The following is a 26021-nucleotide window of genomic DNA, read 5'->3' as shown; positions in this document are numbered from 1 at the left end:
ACCAATAAGAAATGGACATATAATGCTTAAATTTTTCTGATTTGGGGAGAATAAATAAAACAGCCTTACCTTATACTGAATACCCCAATATTTACCAGATATATTAATGATTTAAATGTGAGGAATAAACCAAGAGAAACCAGATGATATGAATTGACTATTTCACAGTCTCTGCTTAGGAAATGACAAAGCATAAGAAGTAATAAAAAGCATTACAAAGAAACACTGTGGTCGATTTGCACTGTGTAAACGTTAAAACCTAGACATTAGAAAGCCTCATTTAAAGTTAAAGAGCTACAGACAAACTGGATAAAATATATAGAACAAGTGGAAAAATGGTTAATGTATGTAACATAGAAAGACCTCTTATAAATCATTAGGAAAAACACAAACACCATCCATGGAAAAATGGACACATTGATTTATTTATAGAAGAACAAATGCAAATGGAAAACAAGCATATATATGATTGCCGTGGAAATTAAAAGTATAAATTAAGTTACTATTTTTTACTCATCACAATGGGAGGGATGAAAAAATATTTAACGGTGACAAGAATGTGCTAGTTTAATTATCCTCAAACACTAATGGTGAGACTAAAGACGCAACATTTCAAAAAGTGATTTGGCAAAATATGTAAAAAAGCATTGAAATCGTTTCTGTCATTCACCCAGTAAGCCCACTTATGAGAACATAGCCTAAGGAACTAATCAGAGCTGAAAGAGAAAAATTACGTACATGGCCAAAAATAAAATTAGACAATAAGAAAATGATTAATAAGTAATGGCACATTCATATATGGAATATAAACAGCCCTTAACATTCATCTTTCAAGGAAGAACCTTAGCAAACCGCTAGCTGATCTAACTAGGGATACAAGACTGCAGAATTGGAATGGGAATCCTGTAAATACGTCGGCTTAATCTTCCCCCGTGTCAGGGGGTTCACTGACAAGAGCATCCATATACAGGGCTCTAGAGAAGCCGAGAGACTGGTGGAGGGAGGGCCAAGTGCTTGCTCTCCAGTAGAGTGGACACTCTCCATCCCTCCCTACCTTGGACCTTCAGAGTCCATTCTGTACAAAATGAAGTCTGAATAATGTTCCGGCAGCCTGTACAGGGCTTCCACACCAGGTGGGAGAAGACTAGAATGCCATCTCCAGATAAGTTATCTTTGCTGCCAGGCTGTCTTGTGCCACTGAAAGCTGTCTTGCCACCTCCTGTGGCCATGCCTGCGACCAGACATGTCCTTATAAGGAATAGTAGCTTTTTAAAAATATTGGTGTATTTCCCCTTACCTTGATAAGAACCACCTGTTACAAAGTATGAGTGGGGCAGGGAGGTGGGGGGAGGCCAGAAACAAACTGAATGTTGCTTGTTTAAAATCAGGTAGTATTCTTCTATTCTGTGGTTTTTACAGGGCAATTTGAGAAAGTAACTGAGCAGTGAATAAATAATTTTCCCAAATTTGGCTCTTCGGAAAAAAAATTAACGTAGGTTTTCACCTCGAGCTATATACCCATATATTTTTCAGATAGAGATCAATATGGTCTTGAAAAACAACCAAGAGGTAATTGGGGGGCTCTTAAATGCCACCCCTGAGTTTTCCTTATTCTCCAGTCAGGTGAGCGTGTAGTTTTGTTGTTTGTCTCCATAGTCCCATGGACGGTCATACACAGGATACATGCTCACAGCTCAACATGACACCCAGTAGGTGGCACTCTCAAGACACTGTCAGCGTCACTGTGTGCCTTCCCGTATGCTTCTCATAGGGCGCCCCCGTTTATGTATGCTAGATGGCTGGGGGTGAGGGAGCAACCTAACTGCATGGACCAGACGAAACTAGCCTCTGAGGACTCTAATCCATGACCTGTGCCCTACGGGGGTGACAGAAGAAAATGGCAGATACACAGTGAGCATGTCCAAGAGACAGATGGTGGTCCAGAGGGGACGTCTGTGGGCCTCACCACACAAATAGAGCTGCATTATTCTCCTGTTTCTTCTTTGAGACAGGAGGGGCAGGCTGGGGGCAGCATCTTCCCCAAACCTAAGAGTGTAATTTATTGAAAAACTAAATGCTCAGTTTTCAAGGTTCTTGTGCAAAGTACTCAAACCAGAGTGGCAGAAAGCTTGAAGCCCATGAGCTGTAGGATAAGGACAGCTGGGAGTTAGCTCTAGGGCATCGGTGTTCAGTTGATAGGAAAAGAAGAACTAAAGGAATCACTTGAGCAGTTCCGAGTGGAGCTGGAGGCTGACAGCTCCCTGCTTGCTGAGAAGGTCAGAGGGAGCCTGTGAGCCAGACCACTGAACACTAAGGCATCCCTGAAGTGTTCAGGACACTCAGAGCAGACTTACAGCTCTTCACCTCAGGAAAACTCAAGGGAACACAGAGTGGAGTAAAACAAGTGGTCCAATTCAGGGCAACCATGAGAAGTGAAAATATCTCTGGGAACTCAGAGCATGAGGCAGTGCAAGGCAGAGAGGCGTGCAGAGGGACTGAACTGTCCACACAAGCTCAGAACCTGCGTCCGTTTCTGTTCAAGAGCGCCTTGCCTGGCTGAAGGGCAGATGAGGTGAAAGGCAGACAGGTTGCGAACCTGACTACGGTGAACCTTGCCTTTAACAAATAGCAGTGAACACTCCTCCCTTCTAAGATTTCCTCTGGGTCCCTATATTGTTTAAAGTTCATGACTGTCCATTTGTAAATGGAAATTTACAAAAGCTAAACAATTGATTTCTTAAGATATTACAATAACATAAGTGCATTTCTGTGCTGCTAATATCCTATTTATACATGTGATACTTTTGCAAATTATACTCTGCATGTTTACTTAAGTAAAATAGTATAATTATGATGAGAATAATACTGAAATTCAATTTTCTAGAGCAAATATTGGCAATGAGTTTTAAATCTGTCTTCTTCTGAATGCAAAACGTTGAGATGTTTTTCCTTTCATTGCATTCCTGATCAACTCAAATGCTTAATGAAATCATTACCAGAACTACAATATAAATAAATACTTTACCTTCTGGCTATTTAATATAGCAGCCACCTTTACCAGCTAATACGTATCATGCACATCATACAAAATAGTCACAAACCTAATTTTGCTATTGCCAGCGTTGATGCACTGCTGGTAATTTGTGATTATAAATGTTTATGTCACTTTTGTAATTAAGGGGTTAGAATGACGTTGGCAGGCAGTGTCTGTGCTCCCCCAAAGGAACAAAAATTTAGAGGGCAAAATAAACTTAACGCCTTTCTGAAATATTTGTATGCTGAAAAGCTCACAGGCAGTTTGCTCTTCAAAAATACAAAATAGCCTGGGGAAATTTAATCTGAACAGTCAGACCCTGTTGAATACATTCCTCAATAATTTTCACTTACTGGCTGCCCACATTACATGGCCATGTCTTAAGGGAAGACACCCTTTAAGAATATTTAGCATTATCCTGGTGAAGAAAAAAGTCAATTCTTCAAGATATAAGAATTAATTGGAAATTCTGAAAATTCAACACGTTTGGGGATTTTTTTTGGTCTCTGTAGTATGCACATGCCCTTATGCATATTTATAATTTTACATAAATGTGACCGTACCATACATTCCAGGATTCCTTTGAATGCAATATTTTTTTCATTTTCTCTTTTTTTCCTGTTTCTTCCCCCCTCCCGCCCACCGCCATTCTCCCTCTCCAACCCACATTACTCTCCCCATCAAGGAAGCTCTTATAAAACATGTGTTCTTTTATATCTTTTGTAGATGTGCATAAATGCCCTTACAGACACATACAGATATAGAGATTTTTTGTCATTATTTTATTATGCATCTTGCTTTTCTCCCTTACTACCTCAGCAGGAATCCCTGCACATCAACAGGTATAGCTAAAAATCATTCTTTTTAATAGCCATATGGTATTCCATATGAAGATCACAATAATTTATGTAACCTTTCCCCTATTGTTAGGTATTCACTTTGTTTCGATTTTTTGCCACTATGAAAAATGTTGCAGAAAACTTCTCTGAAAATGTCCTTGTATACTGATGATATTTTTATGGGATAAGCCTCCAGGGATGGAGTCGTTGAGTTGAAAGGCATTTTGGGTTTTGATAGATTGCTCTCCTAAAAGGCCCTAAGAAGATGTTTCCTTCAACAATTTGTTTGAATTCACTTTTTCTGACATCCTGTCCATCAGTGTTATCCTTCTTTTTAATCTTAGCTAATATGCCTGGAATAAAATGATATTACGCTGTTATTTTAATTCATATTGTCTTGTCTGCTGACAAGCTCATTTGCCTTTCATGCTTGTTGGCTTTTTGGATTTGAACTTGAACTTGCTATTTACATCTTCTGCTCATTTTTCTGCTGGTCTGTATTTGGTAGTCATTTGCCACCTTTTTATGACTTCTGAGTTCTAGTGAAGACATTTGTACCCCTAGATTGTTCATGAAGTCATCCAGATTTCCTTTCAGGATGTTTGTGGGTTCCTTCATTTACATTTATCTTTGAAGAATCAGGATTTATTTTTGTATCTGGTGACAATACTGATCCAGTTAAGAAAATTATATTGAGTGTCTGCTCTTCACTTAGCACTGTGTCTCTAAGCTAAAATGGATTCAGTTAGGCTATTTAGCATCTCCAAACACCACCTGTACATATCCAGTGAAGAAGCATGAGGGCATCAGATCCTAAGGTGTAATGCCCACCATCCAAAAACATGGTCCCACTATTTTTTTAAAGTCATAGGTAAAAATAGTAAGAAGTATGAGATTAAGTGTTGCATTATTTTGCTAGGGCTGCCATAACAAAGTTCCACAGACTTGGGGGATTAAACAACAGAAATGTTATTTCCTCACAGTTCTGTAAGCTAGAAGTCCAAGATCAACGTGTTGGCAAGTTTGGTTTCTTCTGAGGTCTCTCCTTGGCTTATAGATGCCATCTTCTCCCTCTGTCTCCACATGGTCTGCCTTCTGTGTGTGTCTGTATCCTAATCTCCTCTTCATACGAGAACACCGAGCATACTGAATTAGTGAGGCCATAGTGACCTCACTTTGAAGACCCTTTCTCCAAACACCTTCGTATTCTGAGGAACTGGGGGTTAAAACTTCAGTGTATGAATTTTGAGGGGACACGATTCAGCCCATAACACGTTTCAAATAACTTGCACAGCCAGTGAGTACCATTGATGTTCACGTGAGACGGAGATGACTGGGCCATCTGTGAAAGCTTCACGGAAGAGGCGGAGGTGGAGACAGGCACTGAAGGACGTTTCAGATTTCAGTGAGGCCATGAAAAACCTTTCTATGAGAAGATGAGAATAAGCAAAGTTACAGCTCTAAACATGGTGTGCTGGGGTTCCAGTTAGGTAACGAGGCTGACCAGAGAAGGTAGTTCATTTGGGGGGGAAGTGGGAGATCAATTGGAATGGCTGAGATTGTAAGTAACTTGGACTTAGGAGAGGTTTCGGTTTAATGGAGAAGGAAAAAAGCATCACGAATTTTTGGAAAGTGAAATTTCATCGTGGTATTTAAGGAAGGAAAATCTGGTTCTCATGTGTGAGATAAAGCACAGAGCGCATTAAGACGCTGCCACGGTTGTTAAATGAGCTGTTTAGCCCAGGGTAGTAGCAAGGGTAAGCAAGAACCAGTGGATGAGGATTAGGCATTTCAAAGAATGTGTCAAAAAAGTTGACAGAATTTGCTCATTGCCTGCTTCCAGGAAACGAAGAAGAGGAATTAGGCGCGGGTGACATCAATATTACAAACCTGGGGGACAGAAATACAGTGCCATTAAGGTTGTGGTGTACGGAATCTTAGATGGAGAAGAAAGATGACCCCTGGCTCACCTGAGTCTGAGAGTTTGAGATGCACGTATTCAACAGGGGTAGGAAATTAGGGCCGAGCTCTGGTGGATGAGAGGTTCTAGCCGAGTTATGGATTGGGAAGTCATCTGTAGGGGGGTCATTGTGCAAAGTACAAGGAGCTGGGAGCACCATGATACATTCCAGGAGGCAAAGGATTGTTTCCTCATCCAGCAAACTTTTATTAAGCACTTACTATGTGTCAGGCATTTCCTTAAGTGCCAGGAATACAAAGGTAAATGAGATAAGGTGTCTTGCCCTCAGAAACCTCACCCTCAGTCATAAAGGGAAGGGGTGGTCGATAATGTTAAATGGTCATGAAGTCAGAGATAATAAGGACAGAAAAGTGGCCTTTGGCTTGGGCAGTAAAGTGGTCACCCTTGACTGTCTAGAAGGCAGGTTCTATAGAGTCTTGGTGATAGAAATCAGATAGAATGGCAACATTTGATGAGAAAACGAAGAAAGAGCAAGACTTCCTTTATTCCCAGAATCTGTTTGTTTTTCCCTTTCGTGGCATTTATTCAGGTTCTTTGCCACCTTAAATTTAATTAATTGCTGTTACAATAGTAATATTCTGATATTTTAATTCAGACTTTAAATAGTATTAAAGTCAAGTTAAAATTTAGTCCCTGGTCACCTTTATGTTTCTAAAAACATAATAACTTGATACTATATTTTAATGTTTCTTGCCATTCAGACTCAAATAAGATATATAAGTGCATATGGCCAATACGTTTAAAAATAATAAAACTTGGTAAGAGCCAATAAGAGCTGTTTGATAATCAGCCCTGGGGCTTCCCTGGTGGCGCAGTGGTTGAGAGTCCGCCTGCCATTGCGGGGGACACGGGTTCGTGCCCCGGTCCGGGAGGATCCCACATGCCGCGGTGCAGCTGGGCCCGTGAGCCATGGCCGCTGAGCCTGGCACGTCTGGAGCCTGTGCTCTGCAATGGGAGAGGCCACAACAGTGATAGGCCCACGTACTGCAAAAAAAAAAAAAAAAAATCAGCCCTGGGAGAGAGGATAAATAAGGAGAAGGAAAATAATAAAAGACCACTGTTTTTGGTGGTGGCAAGAATTCAGCTTTTACCATCTTTCCTCGCGCCTGTGATGGTCTAAGACAGGATTCGGCTAGGGCTCCGGCATCTGGACTCCCTCCACCTCCTCTGTCTACTCCTTTGGAGGAAAAGGGAGAGAGAGAATGGGAGATGAACCTCCAGGGATTGGTTGGAAAAGTACTTTTACTCCTCCTATCTATAACTGATCTCTATTAACGTGGTCTCATTAACAAAGATCCCGTTTTCTTTTGTTTTATTCTAAAAAGGACGGTAATGAATGATTGTCCTGGTTTGCACTGTTCCATGCCTTACACCACGATGACATACTCCCAACTATCTGATCTGTCTTTGTCATCCAGCAATTTCCCATAAATTTTAAAATGAATGAGTTGGCTGACGTTAGGATATGAACGCTCTTGCGATAAATATGTTCACACAGGGAGCTGGGGCTGGGACTAGAAAGCTAGGCATCTGTGAGTCTCCATCCTGGTTGGAGTGGTCTTTCACTGCCAGACCCGGCTGCTCACACGTAGTAAGTATGGAGCATTCATTGATTTGATTAGATTTGACGTGATCTGATTAGAATCGTTTGGAACAATTCAGTTCCTCTGTGTATTTCTATCTCTGAGGATTAGGAATTATTGTTGCCCCATTATCATATGCAATAATGATCCATTGATGCCCTTCAAGTCCAGCCAAAAAATGTGTGCTCAGATATCTGTTGAATGTAAGCCATTCTCCAGTAAGCACCCATACCCTACTCCCAGCCCAACCCTGATATATTTATCACAAATGCACTTAGGGGATGAGGTGGTCAAGAATCATGAAAAATAGAAATTGTTTGTAAGCGGCCTATTAACTCTGTAGACATAAGGCCACTTGTAACAAAAGCACTGACAGCAAAGCGTGACGATCCTCAGAAACTCTGATGATGTTGCCACAGGTTTGAGGACTTGGCTCTATCAAAGAAAGAGCAGGGAGAAGAGGACAAACCTAATTCTTTCTTGGCCAAGGGTTCTAAAGTCCGATCTGAACATTCTAATAGTTTGAGATTCTAAATATTGGTGAATATCTGTCCAGCCTGCAGCTGAGCTGTCTCTTGGTTTGGGTCATAATATGAGGTGGTACTTTAAAAATGAGGATCATGCAGTGTTTGGATGGAGTGGATGGATGGATGGAAGGATGGATGGGTCACTCTGTAGTACCAGTGTCGGGGAGGCAAGGAGACATCGAGATTCTATGAGCATAATCCTCCTTTCTAGAGGTTTTATGGCAGCTTTGTCTGCTTGCTCCATCCACCCTCAGCTGCCATTCCACATTATCAAACTGTGCATTTCTTTTCTTCCCTGTCTTCTCTTCCCCTTAACTTCTCAAAATCCTAGACCACTGGACAATCGGAAGGAAACACATGATGAGGAATATATATAATAAGGGTTGGTGGGGGGTGGGGACAAAGGAATTTCCTCTTTCTCCCAGTTTTCGCCCCAGTTGTATGTATATAATTTGTTGTTTAACACAAACGGTAAACAGTGCTTGATACTAGCCTTTGTAACTGAGTGCTTGTTTATGACCACCTTTCTTGTAGGTATCTCCAAAGGAGAGGGGCCAAAAATATTGAGACCTCCAAGGCGGCCCCGGAAACCCAAAACACTAAATAACCCTGAAGACTCCACGTACTATTCTCTCCTACATGTAAGTGGCTCACTCTCATTATCAGGTGGGAGCCATAGCATTCCCCTAACAACCAGCGTGGAAACTGACCACACTAGTCCTGTCAAAAGGGAGGGCTTTGCAAAGGAGATGCCCCTCGGTTTCTGCTTACCTGCCCCTCCCTTGGCTGACAGTCTGGGCACTTGGCTGTCCGCCAACCCCTCTTCCTCAGGGTCCACGCCTCTCCCGCAGTCCTGTAACCCCTGTGCCTTCCCACAGTTTTCTCTTCTGGTCCTGTAATCTGAGCTGCTGTGCAAATATCAACCCAGAAAGAGAAGGGCCTCACAGCAGGAGCTCTCCAGGGAGGAACCTTAGTGTAAATTGACGGGGAGAAGGGAGGGGGAGGAAGAGACATTTATTGAACACCTTTTAAATTCCAGGCCTAGAGTGAGATGTGTTCACACACATGGTGAGATCGAATCTTAGAGCCTGGAGGGTGGCATCCCCATCTCACAGATCAGGATTCTGAGACACGGATAAGGCACCTCTTAGCTGTTGGAGCCATTAATTGTACTGAGGTCTTCTGGTTTCCCAGCTCCCGTTGACTCACGGTGAGCAGCCTGGGAGCTCTCAGCATCACCCCTGCCAGCCTGCCCTTCCTCTAGGTTCCTGTTCTCCGTGAATGCCACCAGCATCTGCCCGGTTACCTAAACCAGCAGAACTGCGAGGCATCCGGAATCTTGCCTGCTGATCAGACACGCTGAAGTGGGACTCCTCCCCACAAAGCCTCGCTCTGATTCATCATCTGCTTCTGGCCTCACGGCAGCTGCCCTGTTTCAGACCATCTCATTCCTCACCTGGAGTAGTTCAGGCCCCACCTAACTGCTTCTAATCTCAGCCTCTGCAAGCCGTACCAGAACATTTCTCTAAACCATAACTTTGATTGTGTTCCTCCCTGGAGAGTCCCTTTAATGGCTCGGCAACTCCTTCTGCATCAAGTCCAGACTCCTTCGCCCCCGTGCCCACTGGCCAGAGTTAACTGCTGGCACCTCTGCCAGTGCGTGGCCTCCCAGGCTCCTGAGTCCTTTGCACTTGCTGGTCCTTCCATTTACAATACTTATTCCCCCTCTCACTTCCTGCTGCCACAGTGAAGACAGCAACAACCCTCCATGTCCAGAGAATGTTTCCCGTGAGTTGCAATTAAGTTTCCCACCTCCCCGGCCATAAATGAAGGTTGACTTTCAAATCAACCATCTCCCGGTCCTCTCCCTTCTCTCTGCTGATTTCTCTCCAGTGTCTTTGGAAGGGTCCTCTTCCCCTTGGTGTTGCCTAGGGTTCAAACTTAGACTCTTCTCATCTCATTGCCTTCGGACAGTCTCATCAGCTGCCATGACATCAGTTCCTACTGATTCCTGAATCCTGGTCTCTGGCTCAGATTCTCCCTCTGACTCCAAACTCAAATATCAGAGTACCTAGTGTTTGTTTTACATATTCCACGTGATGCACGAAGGCAGTCATACGTATATATATGTTCACCTATATAATATGGGCAATACACACACACCTCCCTATATACTATGGGTATGTACACACACACCTCCCTATATACTATGAGTATGTACACACACACCTCCCTATATACTATGGGTATGTACACACCCACCTCCCTATATACTATGAGTATGTACACACACACCTCCCTATATACTATGGGTATGTACACACCCACCTCCCTATATACTATGAGTATGTACACACACACCTCCCTATATACTATGGGTATGTACACACCCACCTCCCTATATACTATGAGTATGTACACACACACCTCCCTATATACTATGGGTATGTACACACCCACCTCCCTATATACTATGAGTATGTACACACACACCTCCCTATATACTATGGGTATGTACACACCCACCTCCCTATATACTATGAGTATGTACACACACACCTCCCTATATACTATGGGTATGTACACACCCACCTCCCTATATACTATGAGTATGTACACACACACCTCCCTATATACTATGGGTATGTACACACCCACCTCCCTATATACTATGAGTATGTACACACACACCTCCCTATATACTATGGGTATGTACACACCCACCTCCCTATATACTATGAGTATGTACACACACACCTCCCTATATACTATGGGTATGTACACACCCACCTCCCTATATACTATGAGTATGTACACACACACCTCCCTATATACTATGGGTATGTACACACCCACCTCCCTATATACTATGAGTATGTACACACACACCTACCTATATACTATGGGTACATACACACATACCTCCCTATACGCTGTGGGTATGCACACACACACCTCCCTATATACTATGGGTACATACACACATATATCCATCTAAAATACACAATTAAATGGTTTTCAGTATAATCACAGAGTTGTACAACCATCACCACAGTCAATTTTACTTATTTTTAAATTTATTTTCAAAACAATTTTAATTGAACTATAGTTGATTTACAATGTTGTATTAGTTTCAGGTATACAGCAGACTGATTCAGCTATATATATATATATATAGCTGATTCACAAATGAGTCCCTGCCCCCAAGAAGCTTACTTTGTCATTGTACTATTATTTTTAAAATGAGTATAAATTGTTTTCATGCATCTTAATTTATCAGTGACTGGAAACCTTTTTATAACCTATAACCCTGGGTCTTGAAATCTGTGGCTTCAGTGAAACATAGAAAACTAGTATATTATTTGAAGTGAAAACACACCATGGGTTCATATTTATCTGGCCTTTGCCCAGATTTGGGGTGTTACACGTAAGTGAAATTTATAGCTGTGATGGAGCCCTACCCCCTTTAACCATCAAAGCATTCTCTATACTTTTAAATGGTTTTCACAAACATCCTTCTCAAATACATTATACTGCACATTTTAAACCTTTCTTCATGACCCAGGTCACTGTAGTGAGCAAAAATGTTTGTACTTTATTCAGAACTATGCTTATAAGAGAGGCTCCCTGACAGCCGTATCTAAAGTAGCACCTGTCGCTCTGTATCTTCCTGGCCCTACTTAATTTTTCTTCACAGCAGGTATAGATATGTATCTGCTTGTCTCCTGGCTGACTCTCCCCTGTGGACTAGAAGCTCCAGGAAGGCAGGGACTTTGCTCACTCTTATGGCCCCACTGTTGCTCGTCATGAGACTATTTGCTAAATAACACACGACTTACTTTAGACGAGGCTCTCAGGCTGCCGAGCTGTGGACAAGACACCCCTCCCTCATGCTTGCCCGACACGAGCAGCTGTGCTGACAGACGTCTCACCTATTAATATAGCTTTCGTTTCTCCTTGGATGTCACCACTTAGGGTGGTCATTCCAACCGCCTTAACATCAATACTAGCTCTCTTCTATGATTTGATGCTCTTAATCTCCTACATCTGGGGAATGTTGCTGTTGTCGTGTCCAAAATAAGAGTAAGCTGAAGCTTAGAAACGTGGCTGTGGAGGAGAGAACATTAGCTGAACACTCACGCCCCATTGTCACGGCGTGTGGTGTCTGCTCTAACACGTAGAAGCTGTGCAGCCATCAGCAAAATGACTCCATGCCAACAGCTTCCTCAAGAAGTGAGTAATGGACCCCGTCACATCACAAGTCCCTTCCGGTCCCATTATTTTTCTGGGGCCTTCCCTCAACCACAGCAGTAGGTGGTTTGGCCACTCCCAGGTCCCTTTTTTGTTATGTCTACATTTTGGCTACCCTCTTCATCCTTGTGAAGGCCTCTGAATACATTATATATTCGTGTATTTCCAAAAGGGAAGTAAGACTGTGTCCGCCATGGTGTAATGGTGAATTTTAAAGTCTTACGATAAAATGTATTTCTTTATGTCAGGTGGGAGGGAGAGGGAGTGAGATGCAGTGACTGAGGAATGGCTTCTTCAGTCCTTTGAGCTCAGACCTCTGTTCTTTCAAAGGCCTCCTCAAGAAACATCCTCACTGGATATCTCCTCCATAAGTCATCTCTGTTTCCTTGTCTTTCTCTCCTCTTTACTCTAGTTTGATAAGAAACGGCCATAGGACATTTGCTTCTTCTTTTGCATTTAAAATTTCAGGTTTGTAATTTGTCATATCAAAACTCTGACTGCGAACATCACTGGTCTTAGTAATTCAGGCATATTTCGTTTTACTGTGCTTCACAGGTACTGTGTTTTCTTTTTCCTTTTTTATACAAATTGAAGGTTTGTCACAACCCTGCATTCAGCAAGTCTATTGGCACCATATTCCCAACAGCATTTGCTCACTTCCTGTCTCTGTGTCTCTTGGTAATTCTTGTAGTATTTCAAACCCTCCACTGGCAGTTTTATGGCATTTCTAGTAATAAAGTATTTTTAAAATAAGGTATGCATTTGTTTAGACATAATGCTATGGCACACTTAATAGACTATAGTAGAGTGTAAACGTAACTTTTATATGCACTGGGAAACCAAAAACATTTGTGTGACTTGCTTTATTGCAGTGGCCTGGAACCAAACCTGCAATATCTCCGAGGTGTGTGTGTAAATGCTCCTAATATAGAGTCCTGTGTGATAAAATTCATATTAAGTCCTCTTCCAGGAAATGCAATATCCTTCTTCATGATCAATAATGCCATTTCATACATCCCTTTAGCCCTAGAGCCTAAGGAACTGAGAGACAACTAAATGTAAAGCTCTGTCTTAACACTCATTTCTTCTTCCCTCTTTGTTCCTTATTTACAACTCCTATTTTATTACCTTGATTACATAATTGCTTCTATTATAAACCATCTTAAATAATTTTTGGAAAAATATATCATTGAATTACATTTTATTAGACAGGCAAGAGTGAAATAAGCCCAGACAGTATTTACTCTTCTAAGAATTCCTGTAACTGAGAACCAGCTTGTACACACCATCTCCCAGATGGAAGTGCTGATCCAAAATAAAAAGGGGTCCTCGCCAGGGTGGAACGTTATTTGATTCTTGGTTGTAGAAAGGGGATCTCTGTTACTCAGCATCATTTTGGATTATAGAAAATGGTTATCAAGGACAAGAGAGACATTTCTTTCAGATAATGGATCAAGGAGGCAGGACCTCTCCTATTAAGGCAACCACCACAGCAAACACCACCCTGCTCCCAGGGATCATTAACTGAACTGCTAGGGGCCCGTTGTGCTTATGCTGGTAACAGCATTATTTGTAAGCATCTCCTAGCCTAGGGCACTGTGTCAAGAATGTGAAGTAACAGGAAACTGGAAGGAGGACAGGAATGTAATTGGTGTCCTGCCCCTTACATTGTTACTTCCTGAATGGTCCACTCCCAGACTTGATGCAGGAAAGCATTCATTTCTACCTCATCCACCCACTAAAATACCAACGATAAGAATAAAAGGAACTATGAACTATTTGCCTCATCTAACATTTTAAGTTATTACAAATGATAAGTTATGAGAAAAAATGATTCAGTATGTCTAAAGATAACTTGGGGAAACCCTAGATATTTACAAACCATTATTATTTTTTTTTTTATTTATTTTTTTTTTTGCGGCATGCGGGCCTCTCACTGTTGTGGCCTCTCCAGTCGCGGAGCACAGGCTCCGGACGCGCAGGCTCAGCGGCCATGGCTCACGGGCCCAGCCACTCCGCGGCATGTGGGATCTTCCCAGACTGGGGCACGAACCTTCATCCCCTGCATCGGCAGGCGGACTCTCAACCGCTGCGCCACCAGGGACGCCCCCAAACCATTATTAATTGACATTTTTATTATCTTGCACTTTTATGGTGCCACCCAACTTGCTACTTGCATTAGGGTTGCCACAATTATAATATCTTAAGCTTGTTCAAGGTGAGTGTGGTATTTGTTTTCTCAGCCTAAAAGACATATATCTTCTTTTCAACATGCAAATATAGGAGTTCAAATGCATTGAGCTAGAACACAGTGAAACACATGACTAATGTCACAATACAAAAGAGAATACTGCTTTATATGTAAGATTAAATGAAATACCACTTTGTTCAAGTTGAATTACTGATTAAAATATATCTAGTTATTTTTATACTTAAACATTCTAAAGTGTGCCGTGATACGTCAAATTCCCAATTCCCGTCAAATTCCCAATTATGAAAAAACATTTTTCAGTGAACATATGAGTCATCGATGCTGCTACTTTTATGCCATAAGTGGGCTCCTATAGGTTAATGAAGTCAGATTTCCATTCTTCTGTGTCCTGTTGCAGCTGCCCTAACTATCCACCCATCTGCTTTACCTGCAGACAAGGATGACATCAAAGCAGCCTAATTAACCTGCCTAAATACAACTACATTTGTGATAGAGAGAGAGACTTTCCAGGAAGTCTGACATTTTGTCCCCATTTGTAGGTAGATACACGTTATGTAATCTTGTGTAGACTGGTCACCACTGTGTGGTAAACTCTTTTTTTATATGGGATGCAAAGATTTATTTCATTCCCAGCCTGGTTAAAAAAAAAAAACAACACAAATTCATAATTAGTAAAATTTGAGTAAATTAAAATTTTTAATTGAGTAAAATTTCTTTAGATTGTAAATGTATTTTATCCACTTGCTTATTTCTAAATCAGCTTTATAGGAATACATTTATATGTTGATACTATAGTAATATATAAATTAATCTTATTAAGATCATAATATGATATAGAGTCTTTTTTAATTATTCTATTCTGTTTAGAAGTCAATCCAAGAAGAAAAACGAAGATCGAGGAAAGATAGGTAATTATTATGTCTAACTTTTAATGTCATCTTCTCAAACCAAAATATAACTCCATATGTTCAAATTATGATTAAAAACCACCCATTTTATGTGGATAGATTGTGGGAAGTAGTGTGCTCTCAATACATTTATATTATAAATATGAGGTTTATATGTAATTTATAAGATCTTACCTATCTTATATATACTATATATATGGAACTATACAGAGATAGCACAGTGCAAGTTATTTACTGAGAACAGTACGGAATTTGCTTTTCTTGCCCCATTAATATGGTTTTGATTGAGCAGTTTGAGCACACTTATGTTCATGAACTTTCTTTCCCCAAACTCTTTGTACTTTTTTGTTCTTCAACACAAGCTAAATCACTTCTTATAACGTTTATGTATTTGTTAGGAAGATGAGGTTTATATCACCTGCGTGTGTGGCCCACTTCTAATCACACTATTCCCCTTTCCCTATAACATTTCAGCCCACCAGTGCTTTACTGTTTTAATATTATACTCTTTTAATATTATATTTCAAGCAACGAATTTCCGGACAGTGCTCAAAACAATCAAGGGTTCTTCTATTAAGCATGAGTGGACACAGAGTTCCTGATTTATGAATCAGTGGCATTCTGAAAGTTCATTTACAGATTGGTATCTTAACTTGAAAAGCACTTTTCCCCAAAGTACTGTAACACCCAGTAGTTTTTCAGACTGACACCTGTTGACCTTAGATGAAGTTCCATCAGACCAGAGATACCAAGCACCACAGGAACCAGAGTGCAGTTTGACTAGATCCAAGAATGAAAATGGTTGAGGACACACTCCTGTGTGTGTGTTGTGTGCAGAAATTAAAATCTAGCACAGAAATCAATCCCCTAAAGACAGATGGGTAGGGAAGGACAGAAGGTTACCTGTGAAGGAAGTAAGGTAAGATCATGACACATGGTGTGCCTCAGTGGGCTGATAAAATTGGGACATGCTTGTGTTAGTACATAAAGGTCAGCTTTCCTCATGGTGGCCCGAGGGTCAGTTGTGAGTCCTGATGTAGACTGGCCAAGTGAGCATTATAATCACCGGCTATCTAGTTACTACTAGTTTTGTGCCAAGTTGAACGTGGTAGAACTTGGAAAAGCTGTTCCAGCAGCTAATGCCCTCTTAAAGGTAAGAAGTGAGGGGTTTGTTTTTCTTTTTAATTTACGGTATATACTGTTTTCGCACATTTCAAGACCTCTCTCATTCCTGTTGACATACCTGTGTTACTGCTTAATTATCGTAAATACTTTAAACGAAGAAAACAAGTGTCTTGTAAGTTTAAGTGAGTAGACAGCTTGATACTGTGGTGTGTTTATGTGTTCATTTGCAGTCAGGGAAAATTATTAGATTTGGAAGATTTCTATTATAAGGAAATTTTGCCCAGTCATCCTGGACCAGAGGAACATAACCTTAGTTTAAGAGAACGAAGACAACAGCAAGAACTCCAGAATCAATGTTTTAAAGCTGATGAAAGGTAATAAACGTACGTTGAAGTACAGCATTTTCAATTTTATACTCACCATTCCATTTCTAAAGCATTTTCATTTACGTATGGACTAATGACAAAGCGTTCTTACTGAGCATTGCGTCTTATGATTGATGTGTTGTTTAAAGGTAAAATCATAAGGATTATGGGAAGGTAATCAGACATCCCAGGTTTTCTAGCACAATCCCAGTTTTTACCTGTTTTCTTGGTGTGATAATCAAAAGCACTCCCTTTCAAAAGTTGTTTGGTTTGGATGATAAATTATGTGGTCATACTATATAATTATGAACAATATCTGTGTTTAATAATACCCAAAACCTGTGTTTAAGCTCTAACCAGTGTGATTTTTTTTTTAACCAGTGTGATTTTATTTACTTATTGGTTTCTCGATTATGCTGTGTAATTTCTCAGAATCAGTGATGTCAGACCAAAAACAAAAAATTGGGGAGAAATATTCATACAGAAATATGTATTTTGGATTTGATTTTCACTTTGCCACCAACTTTGTTTGACATTTAACTTAAACCATTTGTAGCTTACTTACTACTTTGGGAATGTTATTTTCTTTCCCCAAAAACTTCTTTGTAAAGTTTTGAAATTGAGGGCACATAATGAGATGGACATGTGGTATATGAGAAATGGGAGCGGTGCCAGGCAATGAAAAGCTGTTTTTCCAAAATCCTAAGGTGAACACCCTGTCAGCCCAGGGCACGCAGACCCCCCCCCCCCCATAGCTGCCTCTTGTACAGTGTGCTGTGTGGTTAAGAGAAGAGGGTTTAGAGCGAGACGGTCTCAGATTTGGGTCCCAGTTCTGCCACTTAGTAGCTGAGTGACCTTGCCGTGTTACTAGACCTCTTTAAGCTTCCGTTTTCACATCTGCAAAAGGATTTACTAGTTGCCTCGCCGTGTTGTTGGAGAGATTAAATGAAATGATGAATGCGGGGCACTTAATGCGAGACATGGCGCCGGGGAGGTGTTTCATAAATGGTGGCTGTCATCATCTTCATTTGCTTGTCCAGAACTATGATTTCTGCCCCTTGTCTCCAAAAGAAGATGTATTCTTCCATCTTGGAGCTTAGAGATGTTCTGGTCCAACCACAGAGTTCTATATGGGAGAATTACCAAGTGCCCGAGAGATTAAGGGACTTGCTCGAAGTCCCACATTGAGTGAGTGAACTAAAACCCAAGGGCTTTCACTCTTTGCTCAAATGGCTTCTCACTGATGCACCCACTTCCCGTTTTAACAAGCCAGTCTGCCTCCCCTCAGGCGTGTTCTCCCCTCCCCGCAGCAGCAGGCACACATCTGCTGTGAACGTGTTCACTCCCTGGTGTTCCAGTGGCATCTCTGGACGTCAAGGCAGTTCACTAGACTAGAAGCTGGGAGCTCACCTCGGCGGAGCGCTCGCGGTGTGCTAGGCTGTGCTCTTATCCTGTTACCTTTGCTCTTATCTCATTTAACCCTCACAGGAGCTAGCGAGATGGTTACTCTCCTTGCCCTATTTTACAGATGAGGAAGCTAAGCCTGCTTAGTTTAATACTGCAAACAGTCACCTAGATAATAAATGATGGGGTTAGAATTTGAACACAGGCCTTTGTGAATTTAGAGCTGATAACCTTTAGCACCCACGCTGGGTGGTTGAGGAGGTAGTGATGCGGTCGTGTCCAAGATAGGATCCTTATATCTGTGTCTGAGGATCTGGACTCGAGAGAGAAAGGATTCTTATCTAACCATACTGACAGGTAAATCCAAGGTGGGATATTTCTAAACTAAGGAAGATTAAAGAGACAAAACAACCAAGTGCAGTAGGTCAACCTTGATAGGATCTTGGCTTTAAAATAGAAAGCGAAAACAAAACAGAAAAACAGCTCTAAAGGACCTTTGGGGACAATTAGAGAAGCTTCAGGCCAAGCTATATGTTGGAAGATGTTATTGTAGAAAGAATATTTTATATATCTTATTATATATATTAAATTATGATCTAATAAATATTATATATTTATCCTATATAGAAATATATAGTACATATTTTATATAGATACTAATACATTATTCTGATAAAATACTTATATATATTATATAATACATACTCTATATAGTGTACTCAGATAAATAAATAAATATATTTATCTGAACATACACACACACACACACACACACACACACACACACACACCCCACCCAAGTACACCAGGAAGGTATGAGCAGGTCTGGGAATCAGGGACAAAAGCAATGATTATTTGAGTGTCTCATGAATTTGAATGAATGAAAGCAAGTGCAAGGTAGTCAGTGATAACATGGATGACTGTCCTTGTAGCTAAGACCAAACCTTCCCTTTGTGCTCTGAATTCTAGTCCTTCCATGTCCACCAGAACATTGTCCTGCAGCTGTCCCCTCTCTCTTCTGCACCTTGAATGTTTGTTCTCTTTACCAAATCATTTCTGACAATCTGCGAATATGATCCAATTGGACGCATCATAAAAAGTACCCTTGACTCGATCTGGAAGTCATCCTTGACTTTCCAGAACACCCGTATTCCTGCTCTTCATTACAGCGGAAGAGTAAATAGATGGGCGAGATCCTACCTCCTCCTGGGCCTCTCTTCCCATCCTTTCTTGAGCCACCATACTCAAGTTTCCATTCCCATCACTCCATGGAAACTGTCCCTGCCAAGGTCACCATATCCAGTGATGATTCTCAATCCTTATCTCACCCTATCAGCAGCATTTGACACTCTTTCTTTAAACGTTTTCTTCATTGGCCTCCAGGACAGCAGCTCCTTCCCTTGGTTTGCCTCCTACCTCACCCTCTGCTTCTCATTCTCCTTCGCTGATTCCTCCTCATTTCACTGACCTCTCAACACTGGAGAGTCCCAGTCCTTTGTTTGCATCATCAACGCATACTCTCGTGACCTTAAATGTCATCTATTTACCTAAAATTCCCAAACTGAAATCTCTAGCATAGGTCAGCGCTTATATATCCAACCGTCTATTCGGTATCTTTTCTCTTGAATATCTAGTAAGTATCTCAAACTTAGCACAACTGAAACCAAAATCTTTATCTCCCCCTCCCCCATGAGGGGCTCTCCTGTAGCCTTCCCTATCTCGTTAAATGGCAACCTCACTTTTCCTGTGGTTTACGGTAAAAACCTTGGAGACATTCTTGATTCCTTTCTTTTACACCCCACATCCATTCAGCAAACTCTTCCAGATTGACCTACCAGGATAACTAAATTTTGACCAGTTCTAACCTCCACAAGCCTAAGCCTGTCAGTCTTGCTTAAGACTGTTGCAGTGTCTCTTAACAAGCCTCCTTACTTCCACTGAATCACTCAACTCGGAAACCTCCAGTTTGTCTCCTGCTCTAAGTAAAATTCAAATTCTTGCCATGGTCTCAAAGCGCTGTTGTCTGTCACACTGTCCCCTCATTCCTCCTGCTCTCGCCCCTCACTATTCTCCCCCTTGCTTGCCCCATTCACACCGCAGTGGCCTCCTTGTTTCGCCATGAGCACAGTACACACCCTCATCTTGGGACCTTTACGTGGGTCTTGCATCATCCTGGCATGACTGCCCTTCCCCAAGAGATCTGCCTGGCTCTCTCCTCCCGTTCTTTCAGGCCTCTCGTCAAATGTCACCTTATCAGAGAGGCCTTTCCTGATCACCCTCTATGAAATTGCGTAGACACACACACACCCGCCAGCCTTTCCCCATGAACCTGCTTTACTTCTCTGTAGACTCTGTAGACCTCCCTCCACCTGGTGTATTGGAGCTGTCCATGGTCCTCTCCTCCACTAGACTATAAATGCTGGGAAAGCAGCGACTTGTGTTCACCCATCACCTACACTGGTGGCTGATGCTTAGTAGGCGCTCCATGAATAAATGAAAGAATGTAGCTGCATTTTAGGGAGCTCCCCACTTCCCCAGGCAAGCTGCAGACCCAGACCCTAAAGGTAAACGTTGGCAGGGCTTCCCAGCAGTGGGTTCAGGAAGGTGACCCAGCAGCCTCGCTGAAAACGTGGAAGCATTAAAAAAGCTGACAGGGCCCACTCCTTGCGGCTAACAGAGGGGTGGGTCAGATTTGGGGCCAGCGTTTTAAGGAAACAACTGAGCAGTTGCAAAATGATGGTTGTCTGTATAGGCACCTTGAGTTTCCTGTTTGACCAGAACGTACTAAAGTGTTTGTTTATTGGTTGTGAATTTATTTCAAGCCAAACCAAACTCACCTTTCTGAACTACACCTTCTGATGCTTTACTTAGCTGTTATTCAAACAACCGGGTTCCACCAGGTTCCACCGACCCTTCTGCTCCTCGCTCAGGAGTTTTGAAAACCTGCTGAGGCGATGTCGCAGATCCGTTTGGTCACTGCCCTGCTGTCTTGAACGTGCGGTTATTAAACGCCCGCAGTTTGGTGGGAGGTGTGGGAGGAGGACCCGCCTGGCTCGGGGTGGGCGGGGATGCGCGGCGCGCGGTGGCGCCGCTGATGCTCGGCCCCGGGTCTCGCTCGCAGGTGCTGGGCGGCGGGGGACCGCGAGGAGGAGGAGAATGGGCCCACCGCCAGCCCCTACGACTACAGGAGGCTCCTGCGCAAAACCTCCCAGCGCCGGCGCCTCGTTCAGCATGTGTAGCCCCGCTGCTCGGCGGCCAGCGCCGTCGGCACGTGCCCGAGACTGCGGAGCTTGCCGGGGCCAAGGCGGGGGATCCTCAGGCACTGCGCCATCAGGCGCTGGGGCCGCAGCCCTGGCCTTGGCAGGGGCTGCCCGCTGTGCTCGCCCCTCGAGTGCCCGGGCCAGCCTCTGGTGCTCGGAGGGCGGAGAGCCCTTCGGACGCCGCGTCTCCGCGCTCCCGCATCCTCCACTCCCACCAGCCGCCGGTTTGGGCATCCCTGGCCCTGGCCCCCAATGTGTCTCTTTGTTCACTTGTTTGCGACTCCTGTGGACCCGACTGCGCCTGAGCTCTCGCCGACCCCTCCTCTCTCCTTTTGGGTAACTTTACAGATTTCGTCTTTCTCGGAAACGGCTCTGCCAGGCCCGCGGCGTCCTCGCTGACGGGTTGAGTCTGTGAGGACAGAACAAAGCCGGGGCGGGGGGCGGGGGGTGGCTTTGAAGATGAACTTCATCCCTTCCCTTGGTCATTAAGGTTATTAAATAAAGGAAGTGCCTTGGAAAGTTCGCGGCTTTCGGGGCTGGTCCGCTGGATTCCCCCTTGGGCCCAGGCTCCTGCTGTCCGGCTGTGCTGGTGGCAGGTGGCAGCGCCCAGGGAGGGAGGGTGCGGTGTCTTCGGTCTCCATCAGCGAACAACACCCCTCCCCCCAGCCATCCCAAACTTACCATCTAACGTAGAACCCCATAATTGAGACACAAACGTGGCCTCTAGACAAAGCTCCAAATCCAGCAACACAGCGCGCTCGCTCACACAGACTCTCTCTCTCTCACCCCGCACAGCCCTCCCAACCGAGGTGTCCTCCTCTGGCCCCGCCTATAAAAATTTTAGTCCCGCCACCGAGCTGAACGGTCAGATTTTTAAGGTTCTCCTAGTCTGCAGATCTGGGGCCGTCTCCACTGCTCTGGATTTTAGTGTATGTAAGATGGAGAGGAGGGCGGTGGGCAGGCAGCCTTTTGCCTTCTTCAGTCGACTGCGTCTTATTTAAAAACCCAGGTTAAGCTCTTCTATGGAAGTGACGCCCTTTGCGTCTACACAGCCCGGAGAGGGTGATGGAAAGGGGTGCCGTGGTATCTTGGACGGCGGAGGTGGGAGCAGCGTTTTGGCTGGAAGGGGGCTTGTCTCTTCTGCCGGCGTCCCCGGCTCGTGCGCCCGCGGCCCCGAGCCAGGGAACTTGGGAAAAGTATTCGAGGGGAGAGTGAGGGCGCGTGCAGCTGGCCGAGAGCGTTAGTTGCGCCACTCGCCCGGTGGGTGGTACGGTTGTCTCCATCCCAAACAGTTGGCACGGAAAGGTCCCCAGCGGTGACGTGGACAACCTCTTCCTTTTACCAAGAGGACCCGCGCAAGGGGAAACCTCCCACTGCGGCAGGGCTGAGCTCCGAGGCCAAGTGCGCTCAGGCCCCGGTCCGTAACCTGGGTTCACGCCGCGGCCTCCATCCGGAGCGAGGAGCCACCTCCGCGGTGTGGACCGTCGGCACGGCTGTGGTTGCGCCTGGCCTAGGCACCCACGAAAGCAGCGCTGCCGAGCACCATACCCTGGGGTGGGCGATGGAGGGGGACCTGTAACCCGAGGTGGCCCGGCCCCCTCGGCCGCTTCTCACCCGTCCACCCACCACCAGGAGGCCTTAGGGGGAAAAATGAGCTCTGCTTCGTGGCCGGGCCTACTCAGTCCAAGCTTCCAGAGTGGCTCCTGCAGACCAGAGCCTTGGCAGCCCAGCCGGATGCTGGACGGAGAGGCAGTTGGGCCCCTCCCTAAAATCCATCCCTCCTCCCCCACCTTTTTAAGTGGGACTAGAAAAGAGAATAGCAAACACGTGCGGTGAACAGTTGCAATGTTTTTGTTCTCCTTTTTTTTTAAATTTCTTTGTTTTCTCTCCTTTTTCCTTCTCTCTTTCCATCTCTCCTTCTTTGTCCTTTCACACCTAAGCGCTGGGAGGACACCAGGGAAACCTTGTAGCGCGCACTATTCTTCGGCAGGCCTGCAACGCAATTTCTGGGTAAACTACGGACAAAAAATAGGTCAGCCAAGGAAACCGGCCACCTCCGGCGGCCCCTGGCGCGTGGCTTTCTCTTCCCTTACTCGAGGAAGGGCCTTCGAAAGCTCTTCCCAAGCGCTGGCCCGCCTCCCCTTCCCATTCAGTGGCTGCCTCCTTTGAGAACTAATGACGGTAATTATTACCTCCCAGAGCTCTTTTGTTATCTCCAAACCCAGGCCCGAGTGAGGGGGGAGTGGGCTCTTTTTCGAGATGACAGTCTTTATAAAGCAAATTTTCGTCTAGGCTGGGCCTGCGTTGAGGAAAGACAAATCAGACACCGCGTGTATCTGAAGAGGGTGTGTTAAATAAGAAACGTAAATACCACCATTAGATTCAAAATACCCTGGAGTTGCGGGATTTAATGCGGTTTAAACAGTAGGATTTAAAGTCATCGCGTTAAAAAAATCTATTAAATTCGGGCTTTGTGATTTCTACCTTTCTCGTATTTTAATCCGTTTCTTTCTTCGCGGCTTTGTGTGTGTGTTAAATACTTGTTTAAAAGAACCTTTTGGTTTTTGACCGCTCATTCATAGCAGAAAAGTTCGGCAACTCCAGCCTTGCTGACTCGAAGCGAAACGTGTGCAGGATTTGGTGTGTGTTTAAACAAAGGACGGGTCTCTCCGGCTCGCATCAGCGCCGCTGGAGCAGCAGCCGTGGAGCTGCTCTGCCAGCGGCGCGGATGGCCAGCCCACGAAGCCCTTACCCCCCTGGAGTTGTCGCCTGTATCCACTGGAGCACTGGAGCCCGGATCGCCGGAAACAGGGGTGGGACGCAGGCCAGGGTTCCTGCCAACCGCGCGGCCACAGCTTGACGCAGGCTTATCGGCACGGCAGGCTCTGCGCCAGGCCTAAGGCCGGACCCGTCCAGCGCCCTTCCCCGTTCCCACTCCTGGGCTCAAGGTCCGGAGGCCACGGTACAGATCCTACGGATCCTCCAGGTTCGGGCACGTGCCCCATGGCCCATGGTCCCCGGGACCCATGACGCCCTTCCTAAGCGTGGGTCGAGGGGTGGTAGCCAAGACTGAGGATCCGTGGGTCTCTGCTTTAGCAGCAGCTTTGGTAACGTGGTTCTGAGAGCAGAGAAAGAAAGTCCTGTGAACACAGTGGAAATGAGAAGCGCTTGCCCAAGGGGAGCAGCACGCTGAGGAATGCTCCGCGGGAGGCCGGACGCAGCACTTTCCCAGCCACGGTCATCCTCACCCTCTCTCTGCGCGCCCAGGAGCTGCAAGGCAAACTTGACACTGATCTTAACTGCCAAGGGAAAGCAACGCGAACTCAACGGGCCCCAAATTCTCAAGGCGCCCTCCCTTTGTTTAACAGCTTGTAGAGAAAGGAAAATGTAAGAGAGGAGAGATTATGACTTTCTCAGGAAAGCAGAAACCCCTTACCACCAAGCCTCAGAAATAGCGAAACTCCCGTTTCCCCCCACCCCACCCTATCGTGAAGATTCCCTTGGGGGATCGGGTGGTCATTGATTTGAGGCCCTCTAAAACGAGGGCCCAGCAGGCCATGCCTTCTTTCCGCCTTTGGACAGCTCAGATTGCTTACTGGAAACTCGGTGCACGCCTCCCACGCACACACCGATTCCCGTGACGCGTAAGCAGCGGGCCCTTGCGCGCCTCCGCAGGCCAAGGTCACCAAATGACCTGATCCCTTCCCCCCATCGGCCGTCAACCCAGCCGGCTCTAGCTCTCTTCCAGTCCCCTTCCAAGAAGTGTCCGTTCATTTCTCTACCCAGGCTGAGGTCCTTGGTGATAGATTCCAGCATGGATTTTAATTGCCTCAATCAGCAGTTTTTCTCCCCAGCCGTCAGTCAGAACCTGGACGGTGGGTTCTGCGACCACGCGCTCCGAAGCTCGGAATGGTGCGCCCCCGGGGACTGCGCGGCTCAGTAGGCAGGCATCAGGCTCCACTAAGGAGCTGAATTGAGCCCATCAGTGCATAGATGCCCTTCCCCCACCGTCCCTTCCCCAGGCTCGCGAACCGCTCCCGATTCCGATTCTGGCCCAGTCGCCAGGGGTCCCGGGGTCACAGCGACCTCAGCACCCTCTTGGAGGAAGGCGGCGCGGGAATCGCGCCTCCTTCCCCGCAGCGGGAGCCAGACCTCAAACAATACACCAATCGAGGCAAATAGAAGACTGTCTCGACCACCCTTCCCGCCTCGCCAAGGTCTCTGGTCTACCCCTGCTGAGGCACGGCCGCGTGAGCATTCCGGACAGCGCACCCGGGCCCGCGGGGGCAGCCGGCACCATCACGCCTCACGCACGCCTGCCACCCACTCACTCTGACTCCAGCTCTGGCGCACTGTCTGCCTCGCACTCTCACGGTTCAGCTCCCTCCCTCTGCCGCTTTTTCTTCCGCCGTCCCCTTATCCTTCCCTATTGGGCTCCCTCTCCTTCAAAATCGCTCCGGCGCTCCGGGCTTTCTCATCTCCTGGCTGTGAGGACCCCGCAACTGCCTTCTCTGTTCAACCCCCAGAGCTTT

At 45.0% G+C, this 26021-nt stretch overlaps 1 protein-coding gene across 1 annotated transcript in view; it reads left to right on the top strand.

The window, feature by feature from the left end:
* MYO3A (myosin IIIA) overlaps positions 1 to 21534 on the top strand; it is a 182192-nt gene extending 160658 nt beyond the window's left edge. The window contains exons 32-35 of the mRNA XM_024765514.1: positions 8499 to 8605; positions 15295 to 15335; positions 16691 to 16834; positions 21351 to 21534. Coding sequence (XP_024621282.1) covers positions 8499 to 8605; positions 15295 to 15335; positions 16691 to 16834; positions 21351 to 21468 — 410 coding nt within the window. The 3' untranslated portion in view covers positions 21469 to 21534. The remainder of the gene's footprint in view (positions 1 to 8498; positions 8606 to 15294; positions 15336 to 16690; positions 16835 to 21350) is intronic.
* The last annotated feature ends 4487 nt before the right edge of the window (positions 21535 to 26021 follow it).

The sequence above is a fragment of the Neophocaena asiaeorientalis genome, unplaced genomic scaffold (assembly GCF_003031525.2).
Source record: "Neophocaena asiaeorientalis asiaeorientalis breed wild unplaced genomic scaffold, Neophocaena_asiaeorientalis_V1.1 scaffold217, whole genome shotgun sequence".
NCBI lineage: Eukaryota > Metazoa > Chordata > Mammalia > Artiodactyla > Phocoenidae > Neophocaena > Neophocaena asiaeorientalis.
The sequence above is the reverse complement of the archived record's forward strand: the minus strand, read 5'-3'. Positions and strand labels throughout refer to the sequence as shown.